Source organism: Oreochromis niloticus, linkage group LG19, assembly GCF_001858045.2.
Source record: "Oreochromis niloticus isolate F11D_XX linkage group LG19, O_niloticus_UMD_NMBU, whole genome shotgun sequence".
Taxonomy (NCBI): domain Eukaryota; kingdom Metazoa; phylum Chordata; class Actinopteri; order Cichliformes; family Cichlidae; genus Oreochromis; species Oreochromis niloticus.
This window is the reverse complement of record NC_031983.2, coordinates 17,152,466-17,166,151: the sequence shown is the minus strand read 5'-3', so window position 1 is coordinate 17,166,151 and position 13,686 is coordinate 17,152,466. Positions and strand designations below refer to the sequence as shown.

At 39.4% G+C, this 13,686-nt stretch overlaps 1 protein-coding gene and 1 non-coding gene across 2 annotated transcripts; both read right to left on the bottom strand.

The window, feature by feature from the left end:
• Positions 1-2,182: 2,182 nt before the first annotated feature.
• Positions 2,183-2,255, bottom strand: trnak-uuu (transfer RNA lysine (anticodon UUU)). The gene has a single exon. It is a non-coding gene; the product is annotated as a tRNA-Lys (tRNA).
• A 310-nt stretch (positions 2,256-2,565) lies between these two features.
• atg9a (ATG9 autophagy related 9 homolog A (S. cerevisiae)) lies at positions 2,566-12,797 on the bottom strand. The gene is given in 21 exon segments (XM_019349114.2): positions 2,566-3,964; positions 4,059-4,134; positions 4,136-4,193; positions 4,594-4,864; positions 4,954-5,071; positions 5,173-5,396; positions 5,507-5,719; positions 5,836-6,015; positions 7,642-7,795; positions 8,441-8,628; positions 8,876-8,998; positions 9,097-9,272; positions 9,390-9,510; positions 9,625-9,765; positions 9,882-10,023; positions 10,639-10,788; positions 10,945-11,009; positions 11,115-11,158; positions 11,281-11,432; positions 12,264-12,319; positions 12,612-12,797. Coding segments are annotated over 19 exon segments (2,556 nt in total). The 5' UTR covers positions 11,384-11,432; positions 12,264-12,319; positions 12,612-12,797; the 3' UTR covers positions 2,566-3,955.
• Positions 12,798-13,686: the final 889 nt, after the last annotated feature.

Genomic DNA, 13,686 nt, shown 5'->3' with positions numbered 1-13,686 from the left:
AAAATAAAATGAAAATGTGCAGTTTGATTTAATCTAGTATTATACATGGTTATTTGAGTTTTAAAACATGGAAACAGTATATATTTTTAAAATAAATTATTTATCCATGTGCTTCTTACAGTATTTGTTTTTTGCATCAATATCCTTTGCGAGATTTCTTAATTTGTACAATTATTGGTTATATATGAGAAAAAGGACAAACCACACGATACTTTTTCACTTTGTGCAACTATCGCAGCACCCTGTGCCACGACAACTGCAGATTCCTTGGATTCTTCTCCTTCAGCCCTGCCCTGCAAAACAGTCACCACAGAGGGTGCATAACAGCCGTGCTTATGTCATGTATAGCTACAGTATATGTTTGGTACTGTTTGACATGGTGGAGCTGATGTTGACACAAAAAGCCCAGATTGATCAGACCATGATGCATGACATCATGCTCCAAGCCATACCTCCCATGTCCCTGTCACCACCTGGTGGGCTCAGTCACTGGGCTTTTCACAATACACTTCTCAAGCATGTAAACAGACACAAACACCTCGACACATAGAGACAAAGTGAAAAAATGGCTACACTGTTTACCAAATTACTATTTTTTGTCTCATCAAAGTCATAAATCATTACTTCCAGGCAAGTTACCATGGATATCATGTTTGTAAGACCTGATCTCAAAACAAAGAGTGTTGCTGTGCATCAACATCAGCATCACTGCAGTCTTGCCCCTAGATCACCACAACTGCCTCCAATCAGCCACCTGATAGATGCTCATCAGCCACCAGGGGTGACGTTTTTCCCTGCTCCACATGTAGACACACCAACCTTCATCTTCCTTTGATAGACCCATCAATCCTCTCTGTGGTCTTCCTCTTTTCTCATCTCAGCCTTGCCTCTCTCTCTAACTTTGTCTTCAAGCTGCTCAACCTGAGCTGTCCCTCTGATATACTCATTTCTGATCTTGTCCATTGTGGTTACTCCCGCTTAAAATCTTAACATCTTCAACTCTCCCACCAGCTTGTCCTGTCTTTTTGTCAGTGCCACCATCTCCATCACAGCAGGTCCTCAGTTCATGTCCTGCGCCATCTTCACGTACTTCTCTGCCACTCTTGACTTCCTCATGCAGTGCCATAGTTCCTCTCTTGGCACCCTATCATATCTTGTATTCTTTAGATCCACAAAGACCTAGTGCAGTCCCTTCTGACCTTCTCTGCACTTTCTCCATCATTACTCTCAAACAAACGTCACATCTGCAGTGCTCCTTCCAAAGCCTGAGTGTTGCTTGCCTGTTCGTCATCTTTCTTCTTAACCTAGCTTTAACAACTCATACACGTAAATTTGTGGTAAGGCTCATCAATGAAAAAGTACTTCTTCCAAGTTTTCAACACATTCTCTTCACTCATTCATACCAATTTTATCTTTATAATTAATCACCCTAACCTGCTGCACATCCCTTCCAGCCAATTAATACAAGTTATTTTCTCCTTTCTTAGTCTCCATGCTCATATAAAACTTCCAACACACCTTTTTTTTTCCTTTGCCACCTCTCTCTTTGTTTTATACCTAGCCTCCCTGTACATCCGGCTACTTTCCCTTCTCCCTGACCATTCCATTTTTTCTTTGTTCTTCCTACTCAGTTGTATATAGTATTTGTATTTCTATTTTATTCTATTGTATATATTATTCTATTCTATTTTATTCTATTGTATATAGTATTTTATTTTATTTTATTGTATTTTATTGCATTCCAGTGTTTTCTAATTTCTGCTACATAACTTTGCACTTTTGCTGTAACACAACAAATTTCCCACCTGTGGGACTAATAAAGGTCATCTTATCTTATCTTATCTTTGCATACTTCCTCATTCCACATAGTCTCCTTGTCTTATTTCCTCTGTTCACCATTGGATCTAAATGACTGATCTTAAGTAGACTTCTTTGAGAGAATAGATTTGCTTCACTTAGGAAAACTATCTTAAACAAAACTAATAAACGGAGAAAAAACTGAGGCAACTTAGAAAAAACTGCTCAAAGCAGCTTGTAAGAACTATATGACTGAAGGTTTAAAACATACAGCTTTAAAATGGGTATGTGTGCTGCAGCATTGAATATCGTTCATGTGTTCATTTTTGTCGAAGAGCAGAAATTAAACTGTTCGTCATTCTTCGTTCGAAGGGAAAAAGATTGACGCCCGAACAGGGACTTGAACCCTGGACCCTCAGATTAAAAGTCTGATGCTCTACCGACTGAGCTATCCGGGCTCTGACGACAAAGCGCACAGGACACGATAAGAATGACAACCAGACTGAACGCCGCCAATTTATTTCACAAGTCTCAGAAACTTTTCTTTCAGCTTCCGTAATGTCAAGGCGAAACGGCCGTTATGTTAGCAGCGAACTACGCTAGCAAGCTAAACTTAAGCTAGCGCTGCAGACAGCCTTTTGTAACTTCATGTAGCCTAGAGCGACGTTAAAATACGGCATGCAAAAGGTTAGTCACCGTCAACCTACGCATCATAACAGATTATAAACGGGATCATGTTTGTAGTTTGTTTTTCACTACACACACAAACTCATTGCATCGTTTTTAATAGACGAATTTTCAGCTGTACAAATTGGTATTTTACAAGATTTATAATATAAACAAACAAAAACGCTAAACACCTTCAAATTATCATTAATCACTGCAGTCTCCATCGACAGTACTTCATCATCATCTTGGCACATCCCTTTGAAAAATAAAAATAATTTAACAATATGTGTACGAAAATATACAGATGCAAAACAATCCAAGTTAAGTGACACTCTGCATTAGCAACTTATTAAAGTGCATCATTCCCAGTGTAAAGACCTGGCTTATTGACAGGGGAACAGAGTGCTTCCATGCTCTGACTGGATATGGTAGACAGTTTTTTTGCTGTGCCATCAAGTTTGAACTCTCCAGAAGGATGAATATGTGATGTCCATGCACTTTGGGAGACTTTAGTATGGCAGAAGTCAATATTGCATGCTTTGACAGCCTTGTTTTCCTACTGAACTATTAGTCTATAAGTCTGTTGACAAATATTTAAATGGGGGAAAAATTGGGTGACATCAGATTTTAAAGTGCCTGCAAACACATGAAAATTGATTCAATATTCCCCTGGGCTGCTGTGAAATAACCTGATAACACAGTGCATGTTTGCATGCAGAACCAAATCAGTACAATTCATCTTTTAAACAAACATCAATTTGTGCAAATGCATCCAGATTTCTGGGCTTTGGGACATTTTTAGAAAGATCTCTTGTAAAGCAATTAATGCAGAAAAAGGCTAAATGAAAAGATGATATGAAAAATATTATGTGAATTTTATAAGAGTTGAGATCCTCATACTTTTTTTCCAAGAGGCAAAATGCAAGCTGAAATGCAGAGTATATGGTGTAATCCACAGTCTGCTGCTATCAGTACAAGAACAAATATACACAATGAAAGTCTCTGTTTTTAACAGGATCTGTCTAAACACACTTCATTGTTATGGACATTCTTCATTTTCTTCATTTCATGTTATCATGTTTGCAAAAGTGGACAGTCCGGACTGCTGTGGTCTGGTTTGGGTAAACTGTTTACTTTCCAGCAGTGCTTGGTTTTCACAAGCACTGTGTCTCCACAGCATACGCACTTTCATCCCACGTAATGTTTAAAAATGTGTAGTGTAATCTGATGTGCACAGTGGCTATTAGAAATAACTTGATCCTGAAGGTCCTCTTCTGATAAACAGGTTTACTCCAAATGCCTGTTAAACATATCATGGATGTCACAAAGTCACCGTTTATTCTAATGACCAAAGGCAATAACTATCTAAACCTGTTCAGATGGTTTTACTGCTTTTGCATTATATGTCAGATCAGATGTTCAGTCCTGGAAAAGGGTCTGGATGGGATCTATCGAAGGACAGATGCAGGTACTTATTCACATGGCTTGATTATGTAACCTAAAGTGAGAGAAAGAACAAAATATTCATTTACTTGCAGTGAATACAGACAAATTAACATTCAATAGCACACACAGAAAGAAAGAGCATTCACCTTGTGTATGTGAGGAGGCATTTCATCCTCTGAACTCTCCTCTGGTAGTGGTTCATGGTGTCGTGGCGCTGCTTGACCATCCTCCCATTGGCACACGTGCTGACCTCACTATCTTTACCCCTGTACCAAACGGGTCTTCAAAACAAACAGACAGGGAGTCAAGATTTAACACACTTTTGTGACTTCTACACAACTGGCTTCTTTTTTGAGTCACCTCCTTATGGCCTGTTGAAAAGATGCAGGTTTAAAGCACTTTGCATCAGCTTTCTTTTTAATTCCAGACTCTACATCTATCTTTTATATACAGTCTATAAGTAGAACTGAAGAATTACAGTATTTCCAGTGCAGGCAAATTTTCACATTAGTCCTGACACAGCTCCCACACCTCTTCCTAAAATGAACACATTTCCTTAAAGTGTATTAATTTATATTTCCATTCATTGCAATAATGCTACTGCAAAAGTAAGGATTTATTATAATAACCTTAAAATGAATAACATAAAAAAAAATACCAAGCAACCAAAAACATAGGTACCAGTTGTAGGTCCACTGTGGTGTCTCTGACTGCTGCTCTGTGCTGTTGGCCCCTCCTGGCCCAGAGCGGTGCTGCTGGTGGCTGAAGCTGAAGTGGGAATGGCACTAGGACTGGGAACTGTGGTGGGGAAAGTGTGCGATCGAGGGAAATTTCTTGAATGGAGAATGGGTTCGCTCCTTACTTCATCTGGGATGCTGTCGCTGCTTTCGTCACTCTCCTGTCTATGCCAAGTGTGGCGGGACATCTCGCCACGAGACTGCTGTTTATGGAGCTTCAGGATAAAAGTGAGAAAGATGAGGATGGATAAAGATGGATGAGATCGTGAAATATTCATAATACCTCTGTTATGCACGCACATACCTCATGCATATAAAGTGCATGGATGCTCATCTCAGTGGAAGCATACTCTGATAGGACCAAACTGGTAAGCTGACCTTCCCATGCGCTGCTGCCTGAGCTCACAGTTCGAGCGTCGGTCCTACCGGAGGAGAGAACAAATGTGGAGAAAATTGGACACAAGGCAATGGCAAAGAGAAGGAGAAAATGAGTTTAGTATAATCGAAAGAATATCTTTCCTACCCTGAGCCTGCCATTGTTCTGCTAGTATGGCCAGCAGCCCTGTGAGCTGCACTTAAGCTGCCTCTCAAGTGAAGGCTGCTGCTAATTGGCGAAAGAGAGCGTAAGGCGGACCCCCCATCGTTTATGCCAGCTGCTGCATGATTTGCTAAAGAAATATCCCGGTCAAAATGAACTGAGGCCAGTGTGGAGGGACCTGTTAGGAGGTTTGCAATGAGACTCCGTGGCTAAAAAAGAAAAGACAACAGAGAAAATTAATTTTTACCAGTGAAAATGTAATTACATTAATTAATGACCACTTTCATACTTGGGCATGCATGGTAGTTCATCAGCCTACCTCAGACTCTGACAGAGACATTGGATGTGTGTCTGAAGGAGCCCCTGTGGCTTCTCTGTGAACTCTTTCTTTCAACTGGCTGATAAAGTGTGTGGTCTCTCGAGGAGGCTGCCACTGGGGGTTAGTGATGGCAAAGTGCATCAGCGATAACTCCGTCTTCCCATCCTCTGCCTGCTGATAGATAGATGCCTCTGTCTTCCCCTCTGACATCCACTACAAAGGGAGGATTAATTATCAATCAATAACACCACATAGCTTATACATAAACACTTTGTGTTTACGTCTACATATTTAGTCATAAAATTGGCTGCGTTGTGACAGTCTCTCACCGCAGGGTGTCCATGCTGCCTAATGTCCATCTGAGCAAAGGAGCAGGTATCTCCTACCCCGACCACCTCCACAGTGAAGTTTCTGAAGAAATCAATGATCTCCAAAGACTTTCTCCTTAGACAGAAGATGAGGATGATGGGAGTCACCACTGGACTTAACAGCTCCTCTAGAATAAACACCTGGAGGAAAACAAAGCGTAAACTGCACACTGAAACGAGGAAAGTGTTATGCTAAATTTATTCTTTTTGAACACATTCACATTTAAACTTCAAAGTTGCTTTCAGCACTAAAAATCTTCAAGGGAAGAGTAAATTACTTCTAACAAGCAGTGATAATATGCTCCTCAGCATGGGACTAAAGACCCCCACAGTCAATAGCTGGAATCTGCTAATTTTCCAATCCCTACGAGACATGAATGCAAATGACAGTGAATGTGAAGCTCACTATTAGCGGTAGGTGGTGTGTGTATTCAGGCCATAGTCTCTGGTAATTAACAGCTAAATAGGAGAAAATCTTCAGAAGCCTTTCATGGTAAAAAGAAAGTGCACCTTCTCTCAGTTCTAAGGTTTTACATATCAGGAAGTAATAAAAATAATCTGGGTTAGTCTTAAAATGAGGTAACTTTAGATGAGCTACAAAAACACAGGATATTACATCATGTCATGATTTATTTAACATAAACAAAGCCAAAATGCAGGAGGAGTGTATGAATACCCATGTGCCCCCTAACTGCTTCCTTATCACTTAAAAGGGTAAGCGGCGGCCAAGTGCTGCTAATCACATGGACTTGATTGATCATAAGCAAGCGTGAGCGCCTCTATAAATGGAGATTTTTTTGGCAATACTTTGGTCTGAAGCATTCAGGTGTGAGTTTATACATTGCCAAAGGAGAAAAGAAATCACTAATGATCTTGTGGAATGAATTGTTGCTGCCCTTCAGTCTGTGAATTGCTACAATGCCTCTAAACAATCCGAAGGTCCACTACTGTACAGTAAGAATGATGGTTCACAAGTGGAAAGAATTCAATACTGTTGCTAATCTTCCCAGCTAATTCATAATGTCATACTGTGCTTGGAGAAACTGGCCCAAAAAAACCCCCAAACAAATACAGAGTGCTACATCTGAGACTCTACAGGCCTCAGTTTGCATGTTATATGTTAAAGTTCAATCAGTGCAATTAGAAAAAATTGAAGTATGACTTTTTTTGGAAGATTTGCAAGGAGAAAGCCTCTTCTAACTAAACCTGAAACCACAGCTTAAGTTTGCAAAGCTGCATCTGTATTAATCACAAGACCTCTGGAACAATATCCTTTGAACAAAAAGGACCAAAGTGGAGATATTTAACCATAACACAGTGCAACATTTAGCAAAAACCAAATGCAGCACATCAGCACAAAGACCTCAGACCAACAGTGAAGCACGGTGGTAGAGGGGATTATTTAGGCTTTTTGTGCAGACACAGATCCTGTGGCACCAGGACCTGTACAGTCATTGAGTCAACCATGAATTTTTCTGTATACTCAAGTATTCTAGGGTCAAATATGAGGCTTCAAGCTAAAGCTTGTCCCTTGCAACAGGCCATAGTTCCCAAACACACCAGCAAATCTACAAAAGAATGGCTGGAAAAAGCATGTATTAAAAGGCCTTTATCATGGCACAGGAAAGCAGGAGTAGAACATGTGTACATAATTTTTTTTTATTTTTTTAAACGATGAGTCAGTTTTCAGGTAGTGACATGTTCAGGGTATAATTTGAAAAAAATGCATTTACAGAAGTTTATTCATAGTTAAGTTTCTGTACTCACTGCTTTGTACTGGAACAGCTGGGAGAACTGGTCTCGGGTCTCGTATCTGTGTGCATTGCCTTGCCAGTGATCAGGCATGTAGTGGATATGAGCCAAAATGACCCGCAACAGCTGCTCAGGGCAGAACACCATATGTTTATCAGGAATAAATGACCTGTAGAGAAAGAAAGAGAAGTGGTGGAGAATTTACTGAGATATGTATGGTGACACAAAGCTTTGGAAAACAGATGCATATTAGACAAGAATGAACTGTTTAAGTAAAGTAAAAGTGGACATTTTCAAAAATTATTAATTTCATTAATAATAAACTACACATATGCATCGTTTTTTGTCAGTGTTTTGGATGGCTGAAAGCGCAAAATAATTAACTGTGTCATTAACTTTTGGAATTCAGATTTAAAAGAGCCAGAAGCTGCTTAAGGCAGGAATCCCTCTTCCTTCCATAAGTAGGAAGAAGAATGAGATGCAAAAGAGCATTAAAGGGATTACAACTATGAGTAGCTTTAAAAGGGCAATAAAGAAATGGCTCAGGGTTAATGGTTGATATTCTACATGATGAGATTTGGGTCCTATAGTCTTAGTTTGTAGCAGATGTAATGCAATTTAATTTACAATATTGTTAAGTATTTTATATATTTATAAAGTTTCATTTAGTTTTACACAGTTGGACTGATTAGCGGTTTCTTGCTATTCTGCTTTCTACCCTCTATTTTACTTTTCTTCTCCACTGAACACATTTAAATTTAGGTTTTTATCTTATTCAGACTTCTCATTAAATTATTTCACCATCAGTCCTTACCTGCAGATTGTGATACACACTCCAAGGAGTGTGATTGATGAGAGCACATGCTCCACTGCAAGAACGTCCTCGTCATAGATGGTCAGTGCGATGAGAACGGCCAAAAGAGACCCAGCGAAAAATGCCACATTTTTGGCAACCACTGTGAGCAGTGGTGAAAGGAAACAGTTCATATACTTGGATGCAGCCTGAATGAAACAGGAACAGAGTACAAAGAAGAGGAAGAAAGGAGGAGGAAATGGGGTTGATTATTAACTCTACAGGCAATGAATGAGAAGCACCAGAAAAATCTTTTTCCTTGCTCTTATCTACAGGAAAAAGCCCAATTGGTCTCATATATTTACAGATTTTCCAGATTTATGGATTAGCCTTTTAGGAAATAAGAAGGTAGTTATGAGCATCAAAGATGTGCAGGAGATGAGTTGATGCACTGACCTTGTAGCCTTTGCTGAGGCGTGACATGAGCTCGTGGTCCAGCTCATTGAAATGACGCAGATAACATCGACCATACAGAGACCAGCATCTCGCCCCCAGAGAGCCAGGCTCTCGCTTGATCACCTACATACAAACACAGACAAAAAAACAAAACAAAGCACTGTCGTCACTATTAAATGAAAAAGGAAATGGCTTAGTTAAATCATATGTAAACCATTTACCTCAGTATAACTGAAAAAAGCATAAAGGATCTGCCACACAAGAATGACTGGACACAGCAGCAGATTTGCAATGCCGATCCACAGGATACGAGAGGCTAGCCTGTCTGCAAGCTCAAGCCTGTTCCCTCCCCTCTTATACTCTTGTTTTAGACTCCACTCATTCTCAAACAGGGAGCCTACAATGAAAACAATCAAAATCAGTTTAAATAAAGGTTTCTTCTCATAAACAGATCAATTACTTACACAGGATATAACTCATATACAAAAGCACACATGCATAACTGATGACAGACCTGGTCCCCAAAAGAAGATGAGCTCAAAGTTGTATTTGAGACCCCGAGTATAAAACACGTACTCCCCAAGTACAGGAAGTCGAAATCGTACAGGAAGGAGTGATTTATTCACCATGGCAACCTAGAGAAGTACAGGAAGAAAGGTTTGGTTTGAGGTTACATCATTTTGTTATGTCTGAAAGGAGGTGTTCACCCACCAAAATCTTTAATAACATTTCACTGCAAATATACAAACCATGTAATTCTTAAAGCGGAGGATGCGATGGTAAATGTCCAGCTCTGTCAGCTCCTTTTTATGGATGCAGATCTGATGTTCCTTCTGGATCTCAACAATTCTGGCCTGAACCTCCTGCCACGTTGCATAGGGGAGCTCTGACTGAAGCACAAAAGCACTATAAAGCTTAGGAATTGGGCTTTATTCTTGGCAAAAATAACAGACAATAGTGGGTGTTTCTAATGTCAACAGGACAAACTGTCCCACAAAAAACTCACCATGGTCATTTTAAGGGCGTTGATGTAGAAGGATCGGATCTCCCAATAACAGCACACATTGTAGATGAATTTAATGAGCCGATGTAGCCAAAACACCCCGGAGATTATCAGCACAAAGATCACAAACGCATTGTTTCGGATTCTGTAGACCAAAAGAAATGTTATTATTCACCAGCATTGAAGCAGTGCTTCAACAAAATGTCATATTTATCAGAAAAATAAAGAAAACTGGAGCAAAGCTGAAAAGGCTTTATTTTACAATAATTTCTGAAGATAATATTGTGAAGATTTAAGGCAGACTTAAAGTGAACCTTTTATGTTTTCCTTATTTTCTGTCTGGATTCTCATATCTAAAATGATCAAAACACACAATAATGACATCAGCATGCAAACATAAATCTCAGACTGCTCTAAAAGGTTGATGTCAGATATTCTATTTTAATCTAGTCTCTGGATGATATCATTTAGGGCAGATGTCCTTGATATGGTCATCTCAGCCACACAAACCCATGGCTGTAAGTATAGATGCCCCACCCACCTGCTGTTAAATCTTCTGTTTGAGGTGTTGCAACCAATCAGAAAAAGCTGTCTCAAAGATAGAGGGACTAAAATGTGTAGTTTAAGGCAGTCAATAAACTAAGGGCCTCCACCAAGCACAGCATACAGTAAATAGTATTATTTTGAACTACAGCTGGAGCACTGTCTCTACAAAAAACACCATAAGGTCATTTGAACAAATACACAATCTTAGACTTACCTTGCACTGCAGACATCCACTGGGAGGAATGCATCAGGCAAGGTGACTTTAGATGAATCAGTGTGATTTACAAACTTGTTGGCAAAGAGGACGTCATAATCCACACAGTTAGCAAGGAAGACTGTAAAGCCAACCACAAACAGCAACTGACTGCATAGAGAAAGAAAGCGAGTGGTGCCAGGTAAAGAGGAAAGACAGGGAGAAATAGAAAATATGAAGACAAACATAAGACACAGTATACTCTACAGATAAAAGTTAATGCTATATTGCCTGAAAAATACAACTTGTGATGAAGAGAATACATACACCAGCTCAAAGATCTCTCCGAGCAGCATACAAGTGAATCCATTCTTTTGATGCAGATTATAGACGTAAGAAGTGTTAAGGAATATCCTAAATCCATATGTGGTTAGAAAGTGCAGCGCAATTCAGAACATGGTGAGCAAGAAACGTGCCAAAATTATTTCAAAGGATATTCTCTGGAAAAACAGGTCCAAGTTTTCTATGTGGTGCCATTGAGCTGCAAAAGAGTTGTTTCCAGTTAGTGACATTGTTATTAGGCATCACTGTGAATATAAAACAAAAGGGGCATGCGTTTTTGAAGTCTTATATTTGTTTGTGATTTGTGCATGTGTACCATACATTTAACTCCTTCAGGCACATGCATCAACAGGTTCTCCTCGCCAGGGGGAGAGTCGCTGTATGATGCCTCCAGGCGCTGGTATTCTGTGTCAAAGTGCGCCATACTGACAGCAGCTTCAGTCTCACCAAGTTGTCAAACTTCCTGCTACAGACTGTAGAAAGGAGGGGAGAGAGTTATTGCTCTAAATTTTAAAGAACGTGACCAGGTTTCACTGTCAAGTTTCATTTTCTGCATAAATATCACTGTATATGTACGACCACACCTCATATCTTGGTTAAAGATCAACTGAATTTGAGACCCATACATTATAGAAAACATGCTATACAGATTACAACATCCACAAAGTCCACCAGAATTAACCTCAAGTATAACTCTTTATTGGTTTATTCATTATTGACTGTACAGATAAATGCAATTTTTGCTGACCCTTCAGAAGGAAGGCCAAAGGTCAGGATCACAGACAGAAGATGAATGTAGGTACTTACTAGGGAATTCAAAACTAGATCTACTGGTCAAAATGCACTCTGTTTACATGATACATGTTGGAAGCAGATAAAAATTGGTCTAAAGTGCATATATAAAATATGTCCATAGAGCAGATAGGGCAATATCTTTATGCATTAGATACCAGCAACAATTTTAGAATGCCTGAATGAGAAACAAAGTAATAAATATACCCGAATGACCAAGTAAAACCAAAGAAAAACACAATCCTTCAAGCTTTTGTCTGACTATTGTGTTACAGCCGTGACACCAACGCCCAAAAGCCCCCAGAAAACCCCACAAAAATTACATTAAAAGAAGACCAACACTCCTCATGATGTAAGAAAGACTTATTTTACGCGTAAGCTGTGGCTTATCACACGATAAACAACACATTGTGGTGTAATGGCTTTGTTTATACCTAGCTTATAAGAGGCCCCTAAAAATGCACGAAGAAACTATAGACATATATATGACAGGAAATACGAAATATACATACCCCCATTCCAGTACAACACGCCCCGAACTGGTATGGTGTTTGCTGAACATATCCAGCTGTAAAAAAAAAAAAAAGGAGGAGCAGTTTTCTGTGAGCCTTTCTCCTGCTTGTCTTATCTAAAACCACAACAAACCGCTCGGACAGAGATTTAAGCAGTATTTCGTCAGAGGGGGTCAACAAACACGTCTGCACATGTTTACACTCGCTTGTAAGTAAAACGTAATTAGCTTGAAGCTAAAATAGGAGAAGCGAATCAGGTGTTGTTGTTGTTGTCGTGGTTTGACAGCAAAGGCCTGACTCCCTAAAAAAAAAATGTCCCCCCCGTCTCTCGCAGCATCGTGTCCTTACCGTTTGTGTCTTGAGCCTCCGCTGTGTCAGGCCGCAAGAGTGAATAGCCTGAAATTTTTTAAAGAAGCGTTTTATTTTCGTTTTCTCGTCTTTACCTATCAAAGTCAGAGGTAAGCCAGTTTCATTTTCGAAACAGCTAGCCGTCTGGAGTCCGTCACCGCGGAATGAACGGTATCTTGTCCAATAAGAAAGGGAGTTTTCTAATGGCTTAACATCAGCCAATCGGATTTCCCTAGAGGCGGGCTCATACTGACACGGCCTATCTAAGCGATTCACCATGTAGTCAACGTGCTCTAATTAAATGGCTGATTACTACCACCGTCTGGTCGTTTTTAGTAGTGTCATGCTGTGATATTTTTTTTCCTTTATTCTTTCAATTGTATATTCTATACAATAAAATTAAATACATAAAAATAGACAGTGCCCATATGTATGTGTTTGTGCAGAAAAACAAAACACGTACATAAATGAGACTCAATCAATGCTTAACAAATGTATTAGAACAACTGTCATTAAATGTCAATCAAAATTAGTAATAATAAACAAAATCACTATTTAGCAGCAGTTTGTTTAAGAAAATTCTACTTTTCCGTGGAATTAATGTTAGCAGGTTGTGGTCAGAGTGTGATTTGATCCTCATAACCTGATAAAGAAATAAATAAAGCTGCCCACCCGGTTTTAGCTGCATGCAGTTTTGCTGTAGAGAAACGTTTAAGGTATCTTCAAAAATGAAAGCCATCATTCGAGTTTCCATATGAGTTTCCATTTTTAGCAATAATAATATGACTGAGAGCAAATCAGTGCAAGGTTTTCTAACTTTGTTAGTCAAGCAGATTCTGACTCTTATTTTCTTAAATCATTTTTTAGCATTAATTCAGAAGTTATGACATGTTTTGTTAACCATACCAAATTAATAACAGGCTCTTAAAGCTGCTGTTCGGCTAAAGGAGATGAGGTGAAAGAGCTGACTCCACACTACAAAGACCACGCTTTGCAACGCCAAGCTCACCTTCTGTCGGTCTCGTGGCTGCCATGAATATTCATACATAATTGTTAAGCCTCTGGAGTGACAGCT